At 36.7% G+C, this 15,418-nt stretch overlaps 1 protein-coding gene across 3 annotated transcripts; it reads right to left on the reverse strand.

The window, feature by feature from the left end:
• Nucleotides 1-1,754: 1,754 nt before the first annotated feature.
• On the reverse strand, nt 1,755-13,875 carry LOC116252150 (rDNA transcriptional regulator pol5-like). 3 transcript variants are annotated; one of them, XM_031626237.2, is made up of 9 exons: nt 13,756-13,875; nt 13,063-13,658; nt 11,556-11,681; nt 10,100-10,297; nt 7,979-8,206; nt 6,454-7,569; nt 3,933-4,211; nt 2,983-3,442; nt 1,755-2,857 (listed from the first exon to the last, which is right to left on the reverse strand). In XM_031626237.2, the coding sequence occupies exons 2-9, from the start codon at nt 13,624-13,626 to the stop codon at nt 2,013-2,015; spliced, it is 3,816 nt and encodes a 1,271-aa protein (XP_031482097.1). In that variant the 5' UTR covers nt 13,627-13,658; nt 13,756-13,875; the 3' UTR covers nt 1,755-2,012. The 3 variants fall into 3 exon arrangements, with proteins under 3 accessions (XP_031482097.1, XP_049933233.1, XP_031482098.1); XM_050077276.1 differs by having other exon boundaries at nt 13,063-13,654; nt 13,752-13,865; XM_031626238.2 differs by having other exon boundaries at nt 13,750-13,865.
• Between the last annotated feature and the right edge of the window lie 1,543 nt (nt 13,876-15,418).

The following is a 15,418-nucleotide window of genomic DNA, read 5'->3' on the forward strand; positions in this document are numbered from 1 at the left end:
TTTATAAATTTTGGGAAAATTTTGTTAGTTTTTTTAGTAAAAAAACATACCTTTAAATTTAAAAAATAAAAATCTCAAAATCTCAAAAAAAATCGCAAAATTTGTGATAAAATAGTGAAATTTTTATTTTGGCAAGATTTTCAAAATCTCATGATTTTTTTCGGTTTTCATTTTATTTGATTTTTTCACAACTATCAGGAGATTTTCGAAAATCTTACTATAGCTGTAATAATGATATCAAAATAATATTTGGCTTTCGTACGGTAGATAGCATATAATCTTGTGTGGGATTTGGATAGAGAGCAGGCAGCTGTTGGTCTATCTCTTCCATTTACAATTAAGGGGTGTTTGATAAGGCCCGGAAAATAGAAATCTATAATTAAAATTTTCATTTTTTTTAAATAAGAATTACATTATCAGGATTTTGATTCCAAAATTATTATATCATTTTTTAACCAATATTCCAAAATTATGAGTCTACCTTAAGAAATAGAATTGTGATTGCAGAATTTTAGAATTTTTTTCATCTCTCTATAAGGCACATGTCATGATAGTTTTAATTTGCCAATTCTAAAACTTTCATTCACGTTTTATCAAACACGTTTTTTTAATTTCAAAACCAAATTTCCAAACACAAAGGAAAACTATAACTATAATTTTTATTCCAATCCGAGTTTGAGGTACAATTTTGGTTGTTGAATTTTAACTTGAGAATCAAAATACAAGACCATCAAACTTCAACTGACACCAAAACAAATAGATTTCACTTTCTCGTTTAATTTAACGTTGAGTAACCACTAACCACTAGCATATTGTTTGGTTTGTCCTTATAATTATGCTTATTTTCGCCTATCGGAAAATATTCCTTTCTATTGCACCCATTGGAATTCACGTTCTTATTGTTTGCCAAAGTTGCTTTTGCCAAGCGTACGAATGTCAAGCACAAATATAACATGTGAGGTGCCATCGAAGGGAACTTCATTTTAATGGCACCACCAATTCTACGATGCTTTTAGGAATAAGATGATGACAAATTTTTAATTTTTAGTCATTTGATTTCGGTTAGAATTAAGCTTGTGTAAGAGTTCAATATAGAGTTCAGTGTTGGATGCCAAATGTTATCCGATGGTTAAAAATTAAAATCTATCACTAAAAAATAATCGCAATAAGAGCATGACCGATGATTTTGATACAGCAGCAATTCATATTGCTTTTGGCAACGGTTTGTGGTGTCTTTAATGGATTTTCAAAATTTATATCTTTACGAATATATATAATCATGTTGAAAATTTGAACAGCAGAATCGCTCAACCATCTAACCAACCAGGACTGTTTGATCGAACATGATAGATGATTAAGAGAAAAAGAAGGAGAAAAAAGTGATTGATATTTTCACCATCTAGTATTATTATTAGTTCATATCTTTTTTTTATTGTTTTCTTTCATCAACTATATATATATATATATATATATATATATATATATATATATATATAAACGTCATTGAAACGTGGAGGCGAAGCACCAAAAGTAAGTAATATATGCTGAGGAAACAAGGAGTTGCTTGGGAGCATCTGCTATTTTCTAAGGAACAGAATGAAATTAGAAATACTCCTGCTGAATAAAACTGTCTTTTAAGCTAAAATAGTTAAAACCACAGCAAAAAACAAAACAAAACAAAACAAGGGAGCTGTTTTCCAGTGAAAGATCTGCTGCCTTCATGTGATGGCGTACATTCTCTTGGAAGCTGCTGGTTGGTTGATAGTTTGCTATCATTTATGTCAAAACTAATACAATGGAGAAGGGGCTTGACCTTCTTCATAGGCAAAGAGGCTTAACCTATAAAATCAATTGCTAAATTCTACCAGTCTCTGCCATTAACGTAAGCAAAATTCGTAAGCTACATGACCAGAAAGAAAGTAGAGTCATCAAATAAATTAAATAAATTGCACCCAAAATTGCCTATTTTACAGTTAATCAAGACCGGACGGAAAACCTCCATCTCTTCCACTTCAGCAGCTCTTTTTCTCTTCTCTATGGACATTCTTTTCTGAAACTCCATCATCAAACTTCAGCAATGGACGAAATTTGTCCCCCAAGTATGACTCGCACGCTGCATACGCATCAGGTCTCAATGCCTTGCAAAATGCTTCGCCAAGCTTGGAACGAGCAATCGCTTGCAATGCTGATATGAAAAACCGGCGCACGTCTGACCTCCTTGAACCCTTCGACATGGGCTTACTCAACAGCTGCTGCATTAAACTACACAAAGGCAACAGGTTTTCCCTGAGAAACTGCAACCCACCAGGGGCATCCTCATCTACATGCGTCTTTCCGGAAACCCAAGTCTTCAGTATGCTTTCGATGAGTGCAAGTGCTTCAGTCATCCGATATTCTGATTTGGTGCTTGTGCATTTCTCCAGCAGAAAGCTAAAAAGCCTGTGTCCAGTCCACGGGTAGCGCCTGAAGATCTCTTTTATAAAACCAGACTTCAAACGAGACTTCTTGTTATTGAAGTAGTCGTCCAACAAGGACTGCAGCATATCTGGTACTCTAGGTAACTCCTTCCGAGAGAAATTTCCATGAAGAATTTTCAATATCCAGAACGATGAATTCTGAGCAAGTATAGAAACTACTTTCTGCCGGGATCTGGATGACAATCTTAGACTCTTCTCCAGCTGGGTTTCCAGAAGGGATGACTGAACACCATCACCTTTTGGATAATCCTTGCTTTTGAACAGTTTCTTTTGTAGAATTCCTGCAATTCTCTGCCCGAGCTGCTCACTACCCTCTGTAGCATATGCGTTAACAAATGTCTTTACCAAGTAAGGATATGCCACCAGGACGAGCGGATTGCCTGAGAAGTAACAATGTTAGTCAAATATCATCAATAAGTCATCCGCTAAAATACAGAAATGCTAGCAGGTTCAAAACCAAAGTAAAAAAGGTGTCATAATCAAGGGACTAGACTTTCAAGCTTGCCTGCATTCTTATGTAGGAAAATCTCCAAAAGTGAGAGAACCCGCAGCTTGAAAAGCACGAGCTGAGACTGGGCAGTATCACTACCAGCAGCATTTTTCCGGTCCTTGAAAATCTGTGCAAGATATGAATCCATCCTGAACATTTCCTCATCATCCATTCCACCATCAGAATCATCAGATCCCAAAGGTGCCCCAATTACATTGGCAGCGACTTCTTGGTCAGCTGACTCTCCTGCATCTTCATCTTCGGAACTGCTCTCGCTTTGATCACCATCTGAATCCCCTGCTTGATCCACATCTTCAGATTCTTCAATCCCAAGGAAATCATCTTCATCATCATCATCAATTTCCTCTTCATCAGTTACAGACCGGTGACGAGAAGGCTTCAGATCTTTTTTTACTACACGCAGCATACTGACGAGCCCAGATTCTGTAATCTGGTCACAAAAGAACTTGAAAACCTGCATCATTCAAAAGAACAAAGACTTAAAAGCTAGTTCCCACCAAATTCCAAATAATTACAGCCGTTCAATGATTTCAGTTATCCAGACAAGAAGAAAACATGTTACACTTGGGTCAAATTCAGTAAAGTCAGCAAGAAATGCAAATGACTTATTTGTGTCCGGATATGTAGATATAGAATAAGAAAAATCCAACTGCATCCCACGGAATGGTAATGATGCGCTAGCAAAAAGGCATGACAAAAGACCAAATGAGCAATCAAGAATTTATTAGAAAGTCATAGAAGTTGATATAGCCAACACTATGCAACAAATGTTCCTCTCCTCTCATGCAGCTAGCTGTCTAAATGCATCATATTTGCCTAAAATGGTCATAATATGGACTACTGAAATCAGGCCACATTTTCCCCATTAGCATGGATAACACGTCATCAAATCATCCTCCTATCATGCTCAAGACCACTGGGACAATTACATAACCAAAAAGTACCTGCTCAATGGAGAAGACCAAAGGAGCAGATGACTGGGGCAGCAATGAGAGCAAAGTATCTACAAGAACATCCATGAAGGCAGGGCTCCCAGTATCATCATCATCTTCTTCGTCATTTGAATCAAGATCAGTAAGAGTGACAAAAGCTTTCTTGCAACATATTACAAGCTCAGAAGCAGTCTCACTGAATTCCCCTGGCTTTAGGAGAACTTGCAAAAGCAACTGGATTAGCAAGAAACGCATTGTATATACCTTACTACCATCAATCTCCCGTTCCTCCTGTATAATTTCAATAAAAAGTAAGTAAATTGCAGAAAAACAATAAACTTTCTGCTCACACGTACTTACCAGAAAATGTTTCATTCATGGCACATCATCCACAATAAAAAGATATTTACAAGCACATTCTACAAGCTTTTCTTGACAGTACATGTCCATCAAATACTTATTACAACTTGCAATCTATGTCACATTGCCAGCAGGTACTAAAGGTAAAACAGAACACTTCGGGAAAAAAAAAAAACTATAGGTACGGGGTACAACTCGGTAGAAAAGATAAAAGCAAAAAAAAACTTAAAGGCCACATTTGGATGCCACTTCGAAATGGCGTTTTGAGTGGCAAAACGAGGTTTGGACATCCAAACCTCATTGTGGGAGTGTTTGGACGACAGCAGACTGGATTTATTGAAAACCTGGTTTGGCCCAAAACAATGTAATAACTAAGTTATGAAAAACTTGCGCCCCCCCCCCCTTCTCTATCTTGATTTTTCACCCCAAAACGACATTTTGGGGGTGACAGAAAACATCAAGGGAGAAAATTTGTTAAAAGAATAAATCATGTATGCGAGAGCCTTCATGGCAGAACTGAACTCCACCACGGTAGGAAGAACGCATCAATGTGGGTGACAAACATCGTTCACAGGTGGTAGCAAGAATGCATCAATTGTGGGTGACAAACATTGTACGCAGGAGACGTCAGTAGCGGAACTCTAGTCCACCACGAGTGTCTGTCGAGTGTCGGTGGTGAACTGAATGGCAGCGCCAAGTGAAGCAATCAATTTTTACGGTGGCCATATACAGAGCATCGGTGGTGGAACAGAATGGCAGCAGCAAGTGAAGAAAAATTGGTTTTTTTCTAAAGGATCTTCACCACAGCCAAAACTAATAGCCACAAGGACCAAACGCCAACATGTTGAGCAGTCTATTTTTAACACTTCCATATTCACCCGAATGAAGTCAGTATTTTTGGAAAATAAGTTTTTTTTTTTTTGCTAAATTATAAATGATTTTTTTTATCTATTGTAGTTTAACTGTCCTCAATGCTCAGCTGAAATTGAATTTAGAAGCTTCATGAATAACCTTGTTTTTGTCATCCAAACAAAAACCAAGTTTAAAAACTAAAAATCTGGTTTGGTTGTTGTCATCCAAAACAGGCAAAGCAGGTTTTTAAACCTGGTTAAGAAAACAAGGTTTGCACAAAGCTCGTTTCATCATAACCAGGTTTTAAGGGAGTGTCATCCAACCACCCCCTAAGTTTATACATCAGAATTTGCAAATTAAAAATTTTGAAAAAAAGAAAAGGTGTTCATAACTGATAATCCAGCAATCCCTACATTCTTTACAGTTACTTCCCAATGATTACCAAATTATTTTCACTATTAGCACAAGGGGAACTCCCAGACAAAGATGCATACATACACAAAACAATGTGCATGACATAGACTGCATACTGAATAATACAGAAAATAACTTGTACAAATTTACAAAAAAATGAATAGCGAAAATAAGCCTAAGAAGTGCAAGCTAAATAAGACAAACAATAAATTGTACAGAAAATTTAGAAACATTTATGTGATTTTCCATTTTGAAAATGTTAAAAGTGACCGAAAATGACCCGGATCCAGGTGGTCAGAAACATTTTAAACAGCCCATGCGAGCGTTCCTTCTTTGGTTTTAGATCCGATTCCAGATTATTCCAGCTTTTTTCTTTTTACCACTTAAATTCAAGTTCCTCAAACTTTCAAACCTAAAAATCTATTTTTAAACATAAACCCAGGCCCAACACCATTATCTTGAATCAAGACTAGTCCTTACCCGCATCGTAGAGGATGACTCTTTTCCAACCTGGGGGGAATGACGCATGAATGATGCCTCCATATCCACATTTTAGTTTTTGGATTTTTTGTTTGCATCCAGATCCATGGATCCACTTTTAGTACATGTTAAGATGTTTAGAATCTCATTTGTAATTGGTCTGGAGTTTAATGAAACCTAAATCTTCTTTAAGCTTTCCCTTGTTACAGTTATTTCTGTTCCATTTTGTGTTCCTTTCTATTTTCCTAGTTTAATTTAGACATTGATTGTGGGTTAGAAGAGCAGTCCTCTTCCCCAGTGCATCAGAAAATGTGTTTTTACAATGTACAATGGATAGGAAGATGGCTTGCAACACAATCTAAAGTTGAATACCCTATACAACTATTGAGGGCCAGGCAGAGTAGTGCAGAAGGTCTGAATATAATACCATCTTTAAGAGTCTGCTTTCCATCGACTGCAATTTCTTGAATGCCTCTTCATCCTCTTTGCTCAATGACCGAAAGAGTGAAACCGAAGGAATGTTGCACAAAGTGTCCAGAAAATGCATAAAGTAAGAACCCAAATCATCTGTCCTGAACATATCGGACTCACTCTTTGTCCCCATGCTTTTTTCTGCATCTGCCAGTATAAGTTGTAGTTGCTGAAAACAAATCTTGCGTACGTTGCCAGAGCTATCTGTCTTTGGCCATTTTAGCTTCTCTTGCAACTCAAAGGATGTCACCTCTCTGCCCAAAGAAGCAGTAAAGAGTCCTTGAACAGTTAAAAATTTCAAGATCTCCCTTTGTATGTGCAGTTTTTCTTCCAGTTCCAGCGTCAAGTATTTGAAAACACGAGGAAGGCTGTCCACAATCCAACTTCTCAGAATATCTGGATTGCCTGAAGAATCGGTGTAGCTGCTATCGTCCAAAGTAATCATTTCAGAAGACTCAATAGTAGCCTGTGCTGATCCTTTATCCGGTAACCCATTTTCATCAATAAATAAGCTCATCAAGCTTTGGACAAACAACATACAACCTGAAGCAGAGTTAATCTTAGAAACCAAGTCCTTAACCATGTGAGTATGTGTGATGCAATCGAATCTCCCAAAGCTATGTTGCTGTAAAGCTATGATGACAGCAACAAGGCGATCCACATCTCTTTCAGCCCACTTAGACAGCTCCTGCAGAAAATATTGGGCTGCCTTATAAAGCCAGGAGTCTTTGGTGGATAATATATCCATCAAACATTGAATTAGCTTGTAGGACAGGATAGCCTTGCTACATGAAGCTGGCAATCTTGGGAGCAGCAGGAGCAAAATGTCAAATGCCAGATGCTTACGATCATGAGATGACATTAAAAGAGATCCATCAATGACAAGGCTACAGAAATAATCGAGACGCTTGGAAAGGTTTTTCTCTGTGGAACTAAGTTTTCTACATTTCTTAAGTGCCTGAGTGGAATCACTACATGCTGCCCCATCTTTCTGTAAAGAAACATCCGAGAAAAGGATGTTCACCAATACAGGCCATACACTATGCATTCGAGGCTGACAAAAGGTTGTTTCCTGCAATTCAAGAAAAATGCTGAAACACCATAACAGGAAATGCCTTGTGACCTCATAACATTATACACCTATAAAGAGGAAAAAAGTAAAGCAGTTAAAGAAAGGGTAGAAAAGTTTTTTACTATCAAAAGATACATGGTACTTTCTTCCCAATTTTCTTTGAAGTGCAACGCTCAGAGCAGACAGACTGAACAAGAAACTGCACACGTAATTGAATAGACTGAGACTCAAAGTACATAGGGAAAAAGGAGAATTTCTCAGTCTTAAAGCCCACGATGGCCACACAAAACCAGAGGAGAGAGAAACGGACTTAGCCTAAACCTCATGAAAAATCAGAATAATTGATGCTACCACACATTTTCTGGTATAAGAAAAATTATGAAAAAGGAGTACACAATGAAGGAATTACCTTTAAGCATGGAACTAGAGAAGATAAGCAATCTGGAGTAAACAAGTTACTAGGAGTGAAGGGTGAAGGCAACAATTTGCAAAATATCTTGTTATCCACAGATGCTTTCTCTCTTAACTTTAAGGCCAGATATAGTGCATCTGGATTTTCATTACTGATTGCTTTATCAAACCAATCTGCCAGTACTGGAGCTTCTAGAACATGGGCTGTAACAGCATCTACAGGTAACTGCAAGACTAAGAACTTCAGCTTCAACCACAACACATGGAAGTGTGAACTTTGAACAATTAGTCAAGTGCCTAACTTCTACATTGTTATTGACCAACCCAAAGAACCTTGAAGCAAATGAAACATGAATAAATAACAGAACTTTTTAAGGAGCAAATAGAAGACTATTTCAGCCAGCCCATTAATTTCGGAATAAAAAGAATTAAAATAAAGGAAGAACAGGAGGTCTCACATATAAATAGCCAACAAAGCACCAACAAGGTACTTAACAGAGCCAATTTATCAAAACATGATCTAGTGAAGAATTCAACCTAGCTCAAGTCAACGCCTCCTGAAGTTATAAGCAATGAAACTAGAAAGAAAGCAGGAGTAAGATAAACTCGTAAAAGTCAAGACAAAAATAAAAAGTCATAACTGAATGATTGGCATACTTTGTCCTATGCCACATCGGCGCAAAGCACAGTCACAGAAGACACTTTTTTAAAAAAAAAAAATCCATTTTGTACTTCAAAAATGGTCACCCATCTAAAACTATGAAAAACCCATCTTTTCACATTTTCTATTACGGCATTTTTATTTTTGCATTTTTATTTTATTTTTAGGAGTTTTCTTCTTAATTTTTTAAAATCTTGCTGAGTTTTTCTTAAGAAAAACAACTTTCCCATATTATACCCAAGAAAAAACTCCCTGTTTAAAAACCCATAAATGATATTTGTGATTACGGTGCAGAGTTTAGGTGCAGGTGCAGGTACAAGTGCAGTTGTAGTATATAAGACATCATAAGAACACAAAACATCATTAAGTTTAAAGCAATCTAAGAAAAGAGATAAGTGATATTATGATCATGTCAAACACATCACTGGCATATAACACAGTCAATAGTTAAAACTGTAGGTTTAGCAAAAAGAGATCATGTCAATCAGATCCTTCATCCACAACATTTCAGACTCCATAGGCAAACAGCATCAATAACAGAAAAACATCAACTAAAACTCCGCATTTACATGCACAGACACAGAAACACCAAAAAAAGTGGCGGATGGTTGTCTAATCAACTTCATTGATAATTCACAAGGTTCCATGTCTAAAGTTAAATTTCTGAGAACATGGATGACAATTAATAACTTGTCTTTGGACAATCGATTAAGTTGATCGGACAACAATAATTACTACACATAGTCATTTATATTTACTTAGTTCACACACACAAACAGGCAAATACATGCATAGCATATATATAAGTATCATTAGATACTCGAAAGATTTCAGCTTATAGCATGCAATGTTACAGTGGGTGAACTATGTGGCTTATGTTTATGATTTATATTTTTATTACCTTTATGACTTTATCTACCTTCCAATTTTGACAACTTAGATTTCAACATTTAACCAGGACTTTCTAACTTAGTGGGTCCTTTTTGAAAAGGATGCAATATAAGTGCCAATGATTATATATATATATATATATATATATATATATATATATATAGTAGAAAGGATTATTTCACAAACAACAGAACTAACAACAGGCTGTCATTCTATTAATAGTTCAATGGAAAATAAAATGGGGGTTGTTACATCCAACTGGCATCCAAGTTGTGTTGGCCCAGGTGAGGTCACTGTTTTGGTGACTCCATGTTACTCAGGTGTACTGCTTAGATCCCCCATCTAGCACTTGCTGCACTTCTAACTACGTAGAAAAGAACACTACATGGGACGGAGACAAGTATATGTAAGTTGATCAACCATAGAAAAACATTCAACTTAAAGGAAATATAAAGAGACTAAGATTCATAGTCAAAAACTTGCTCCAGTCCAATATTTCGATGAAAAGTATATTAATCAATCAAATAAAATCCAACCACATATGTTAAGTTGAGCTGTGATACCCACCGTATCTGCCAACTCCAGAATAATTGAAACAGCTGGTTCACGTAAGTAACTTTTCTTATCAGCAAGTGAAATAACAACCCTGATAAACTCTTTTATTGTAGATGTTTTGTTATTCAAACTCCAGTCATGAGCCACCCGACCTGATCTAGCAAGGGCTCCATAAGCAAATAAACGTCCCAAAAGACAATCTCTAGCTTCCTGCACTAACACAAAGAAAAGATATTTATGTGCAACAGAAGATATATTCCAGCACAAACACTATACAAAGATCTTTAGCATCAGAAATTAAGACAGAAAAAAAAAAATCATGTAGAGCAGCACATTCATGCAATATACTTATAGCATGAACAACATATAAAGAAGAGAAGATGCAATCATTAACTTAGTGGTTAAATGCTCCTAGGCCCTAGGAGGCCACCATTTCAATTACATAATGCCACCTAGATGTCCACGAGAACAAAAAAGTCATTAAATTTTCTCCTTATTTTGTTGCTTCTTCTTAGTCCTCTTTCTTTTTTCTTTTATTGTTTTTGAAGCACTTACACCCTACCTAGGCACCATCTAGTCCTTTTTGAAGGTCCACCACCTAGGCCCACCTAGTGCCTTTGATCACATACGTCAATTGATAAGATCGATCTTTGGAATTAAGGGGCTAGTACACTAAGCAAAATGAAAGAGGAAATGGAAAGTGAGAGTGGGGAATACTGGAATTTAGAATTTCACTGCAGTTATGGCTTACTCAGCAGTTGTTTATGTAGTTTTTTTCCAGTGCAGATATCTGTTTGGTAGAGCTAGAACCTTTTCCAAAGCTTGCAGCCTAAGGCATCAATACAATTGGAAATACATTTCCTTTTTAATGTGAACAAGAAACAAACCACTACTTCGTGAGAAGTGCATTCTGGTAACTGGTTCCTCATCTTTAAATAGTGCTCTCAGAAATGTTGCATTCATGTTTCAGGAAATAATTTATCCAGAGCTTCCCATGTAGGACTAATGTTCCCAGTGATTTTGAGCAGCACCAGACAACACCTCTGGAGGATAGTTTGATTCATGCATAGAAAATTTTTCAGTTTTCAGAATGGGAAAGAACTTTTCCATGACATAATATAATCAAGGAATTGTGACGAAATGTGACAAACTACGTAAGTAAACTTGGCATGGCACTCCCTAATGAACATCATCTTTAGCAGCCAAAATCATAGAACCAGAAAGATGAGCACGTAGTAGCCACATACCAATTGTTTATGGAAAGAAATAATCAAAGAAAAAAATCACCTTAATTAAGAATGCATAAGATTAAAAATTTCTCCATACCATATTAGATTTTGCAACAGAAAACAATATTTACAGAATATAAATATTTATCCACACATTTGTTCACACACAGAGACAACATTCATTAAGGAGAGGATGATCTATACATTAGCAACATATGAAATATGAAACCATCAATTACCTGTCCCTTCATTGAAGAAGATACCTCCAATAGATTGTCTATCAGCTCCAGTATCGAATCAGTGTTGATGCATTGAATAGTTCCCAAAACAGCTGTCAAACCTAGTGCAAATCCTTGCCTAGCACACTGAACAAGAACCACTAGACATTATTGTGCTGGTAGAACCAATCACCTCTATTCTTACTTTATTACACTAATCAAAGGATGTAACCTAGATCCACGAAAAGCTAAACCAAACCCCTAACATCTTGAAGGAAGAGACATTGAAGCAAAAAAAAAAACATCTGTGGACCTATTTGCAGTAATCTCGAGAACAAACTTCATATTTCCGATTGTAATCTCCCTGAGAAGGATCCCACTTTGTTGAGAACTCTTGAATAAGGATTAAGGGCCCACCGTTACAATTAAGGGCCCACCGTTACCATTGGCCCATCACATCAGGCTCAGGTATGCTGAACAAGTGACATGATGTTTTTTCATTTATGCAAAAGTGAAGCACATTTGCTGCCCAAAAGGACAATGTTGGAAAGTAAAGGTTTCCATGTGTTCCAAAATGACATAGTTTAGCTCAACCCCATTTGATACTTGTCAGTGAGGCCCATATTAGGGAAATCAGGAACTAGTAAAAGCCTTGACATTCAGAAAGTTTCACGAATGTCATTACTGACAACAAAGGGTTAAGAAATCAACTCATGAGCATGTCAATTTCCATTTCGTAGATATTTTCAGATAATTCAGCAAATGGCATCTGAAGACCAACAGCTCCATATAAAAGCTAGTCATTACTAATAGCTCCATATAAAAGCTAGCCATTCACTAAATATCCAGAAAACAATTGTCACAAAAATCATGATGCCAACAGGTGGTTGATGAGATTGATTATCTTGCTAGGCAAGATAACCTTTACAGATTCTTTTGTTGTGGCAGCTTCAATTCACAGAATCTCCAACTTGTGAATAACTTAGTCAGCCTTATTTCATTGCTATACACATTAATATAACTAATGAAAATGGAAGCACGAGTCTTTAATGGGTAAGACCACCGAACTATGATTCATTGCAAAATAATAGCATTTCAAAAACATATTAACAATAAATAGATGACATATCCAACAGTAACAGTATTTTCTCTAAAAATCCAACCAGTTGCAAGTTTCAAAAGCTGAGTATTTTTCATACACGACGTAAAGATGATCGAACATCAGCTTAACCAAAAAGAAGATGAAAAGAGCAAGTAAAACACGTATTTGCATGCTTCTGTCGCATGTAACACGCAAAAAGCAAAGCCACCAAATTCATCCCTAAGCTACCTGTTTCAAATGACTAATTCTACACTAAGAAAGCAAAAACCAACTTTATCCCTACGCTCCCTGTTTTGAATAACTAGTTCTACACTTAAGAAAACAGAACGCCACGAAGCATACGGTTCTGAGAAATATAAGTAACAACCGATAAAGTTGTAAGAATTTAATAGAACACTGAAGCTACTCCGAGAAACCGAAATCTACCTCCCTTGAAGATGAAACTCCACGAATAAGTCGTCGAAGAGCATATCTCAAAGACGGCGCACAGCTTTTCAGACCTTCGTCCTTTTCTGCTTCCAGCTGGGAATTGCCCTCATACACCGTCCCACCTGATTTTTCATAAGCCTCCTGTACTTTCTGCAATTCCTTGACCAATGCTTCCACTGCAGATTCTCTAGCCGACACTTCCACCGAAGAAAGATCCCTGAAAATATCGATATGGAATCCCTGCACACTCTTTGACGACGGTTGCAAGGCAGGCACCTGATCGGATGGACCAGTTACCTTCTTAGGCACCAATTCCTTGGTCTCAGCGGACTTAATACGATGTCGCTCCTTATCCATCTGTTTTCTTTTCTTCTTCTTCTCCATATCCGATTTCTGAGCGACAGCAATACCATCACCACCTTCCTTCCCCTCGTTGTCTCTTCCGAGCACTTCTGCATCTTCCCTTCTCTGTTTCTTCAAACGTTTCTTGCCTTCAGACGCGTTTTTCTTTCCTTCCATTGCTTCAACTGAGATTGAATGACTCTCCCTTTTGCTTCCCATCACACTAAAAGTTATCTCGGGCCCTCGGCTACCTGCAGTATATCAATACTTCAATAACAATAAAAGAAAAGGAGAGAGGCAGACGGAGAAAGAGCAAGGGAGATGTAAAAGGAAAAATCGCACACTTGCCGGTAGAGTCGCCAGAGGCCTCTACGAACTCACGGCCGAGACGGGAGACCGAGAGAGGGACACGCCGGAGGGAGAAGAGAGAGGACGCCGAAGGAAAGCGACTACGGTTCGAAGGAGGCGGACGCATTTGTATGTTTAAAAAAACCTACAGCATGAAGACGCGTCTTCTCGAGTCCAAGCGAAGATGGACACGGGCTCAGTGCGTTGACCGTACCTGAGCTGCGTCCCTGTCCGCACCCGTGTCCTGGATAAGGCGCCAAAGTTACACAAATCCTCGAACTTAATAACATTGATGACAACAAAAAGCATAATTAAAATCAATAAATATAGTTTTAAATTGTGCAATCTCCTCTCCATGTCTTATGAAAAAAATATTATAAAATACATTTTTTGTTCATTAATAACGCCTCAAAAATTTAGTTCGTATTGAATATTGTGAGAGATCTTCAAAATGATTGTCTTGGTTTCTAACCTTTTTTTAGATTGGAGCTGAAATTACTAAGAGACGGGTTGAAATCTGTCAAACCAAAAGCTCGAGCTCAGTAGTGAATCGAGTTGTTATACTAAATCGTATATTTTATTTCTGAAAATCCCAAAAAAAGAAACCATTTCTTATAAAAAGTATGTTGCCATTATTAGCGCTTCACTGGCATGTTTCATATAATTATAACTTATGACACTCATGCTAGATGACATGCCAATAAACATAAAATGCGTCAGTTTGTATTTATGCATATAATATAAATATAAATATTGTTATATATTAGTTATCACAATATAAGTATAATATGTAAAAATATACCCATTTTGTTTGTATTTATAACGTGTTGTATTGGGAGTTGCCACAAGTTGGTGTTCGTTTGGGTAGCTTTTGGATGAACCCCTTAAAAAAATGGATTTTGCTAAAACCTGGTTTTGTAAAAACCAATTCTTGGTTTGAAAACCTGGTTTTAATGTTTGATAACACTAAGAATTTTACACAGACAGCATCTTCTGATGTTCAAACCACACAAATTACATTTTAGAATTTGATAAATGAAAAATATGAAACTCAATTGTGTCTTTTGATATTCTGCCCTTTATGGTAAAATCATTTTACTAAGTTTTAATTTCATCTCGGTCGTATAGCTAATAAGTGAAGGATGTTATATATATCAAGCCCCTTTGTGTTATGGCAGGTAAGAGAACCGATATATATCGTCTGATAAAAGGCCAATATTATTCATATGGAGAGATTTTGTTGCTAATACTATAGAGTAAAACCCCAAGGCTATATGTGTTTTCTTTAAAAAACCATATACTCATGCCTTATATTTATCCAATATCCTTGCTAATTTATTGTCTTGTGCAAATATAATACAAAGATATGATTGTGATGTCGAATGTGACTTGTTGTGGAGCATGGTACTTTATTGGATTGATATAACATTGAACCTCAAAAAGGAGAAAAATGAAAATTGTGGTGTGGGGAGGGGGGAGGGAAGGGGATTGAGACATTTTTTTTTTCTCAAACAATGAAGTGTAATCTTCTCACTACCACCTAAATATTGAGGTTTTTTCTCCAAGCTGGTCACAGAAAATTTTATAGTGTTTTAAACGGTGATGTTTTTCTCGAATATTATACGATGAACTTGAAATAAATGAGAAGAAATATATATGGTAA

This window comes from Nymphaea colorata, chromosome 4 (genome assembly GCF_008831285.2).
Source record: "Nymphaea colorata isolate Beijing-Zhang1983 chromosome 4, ASM883128v2, whole genome shotgun sequence".
In the NCBI taxonomy this organism is placed as follows: Eukaryota; Viridiplantae; Streptophyta; class Magnoliopsida; order Nymphaeales; family Nymphaeaceae; genus Nymphaea; species Nymphaea colorata.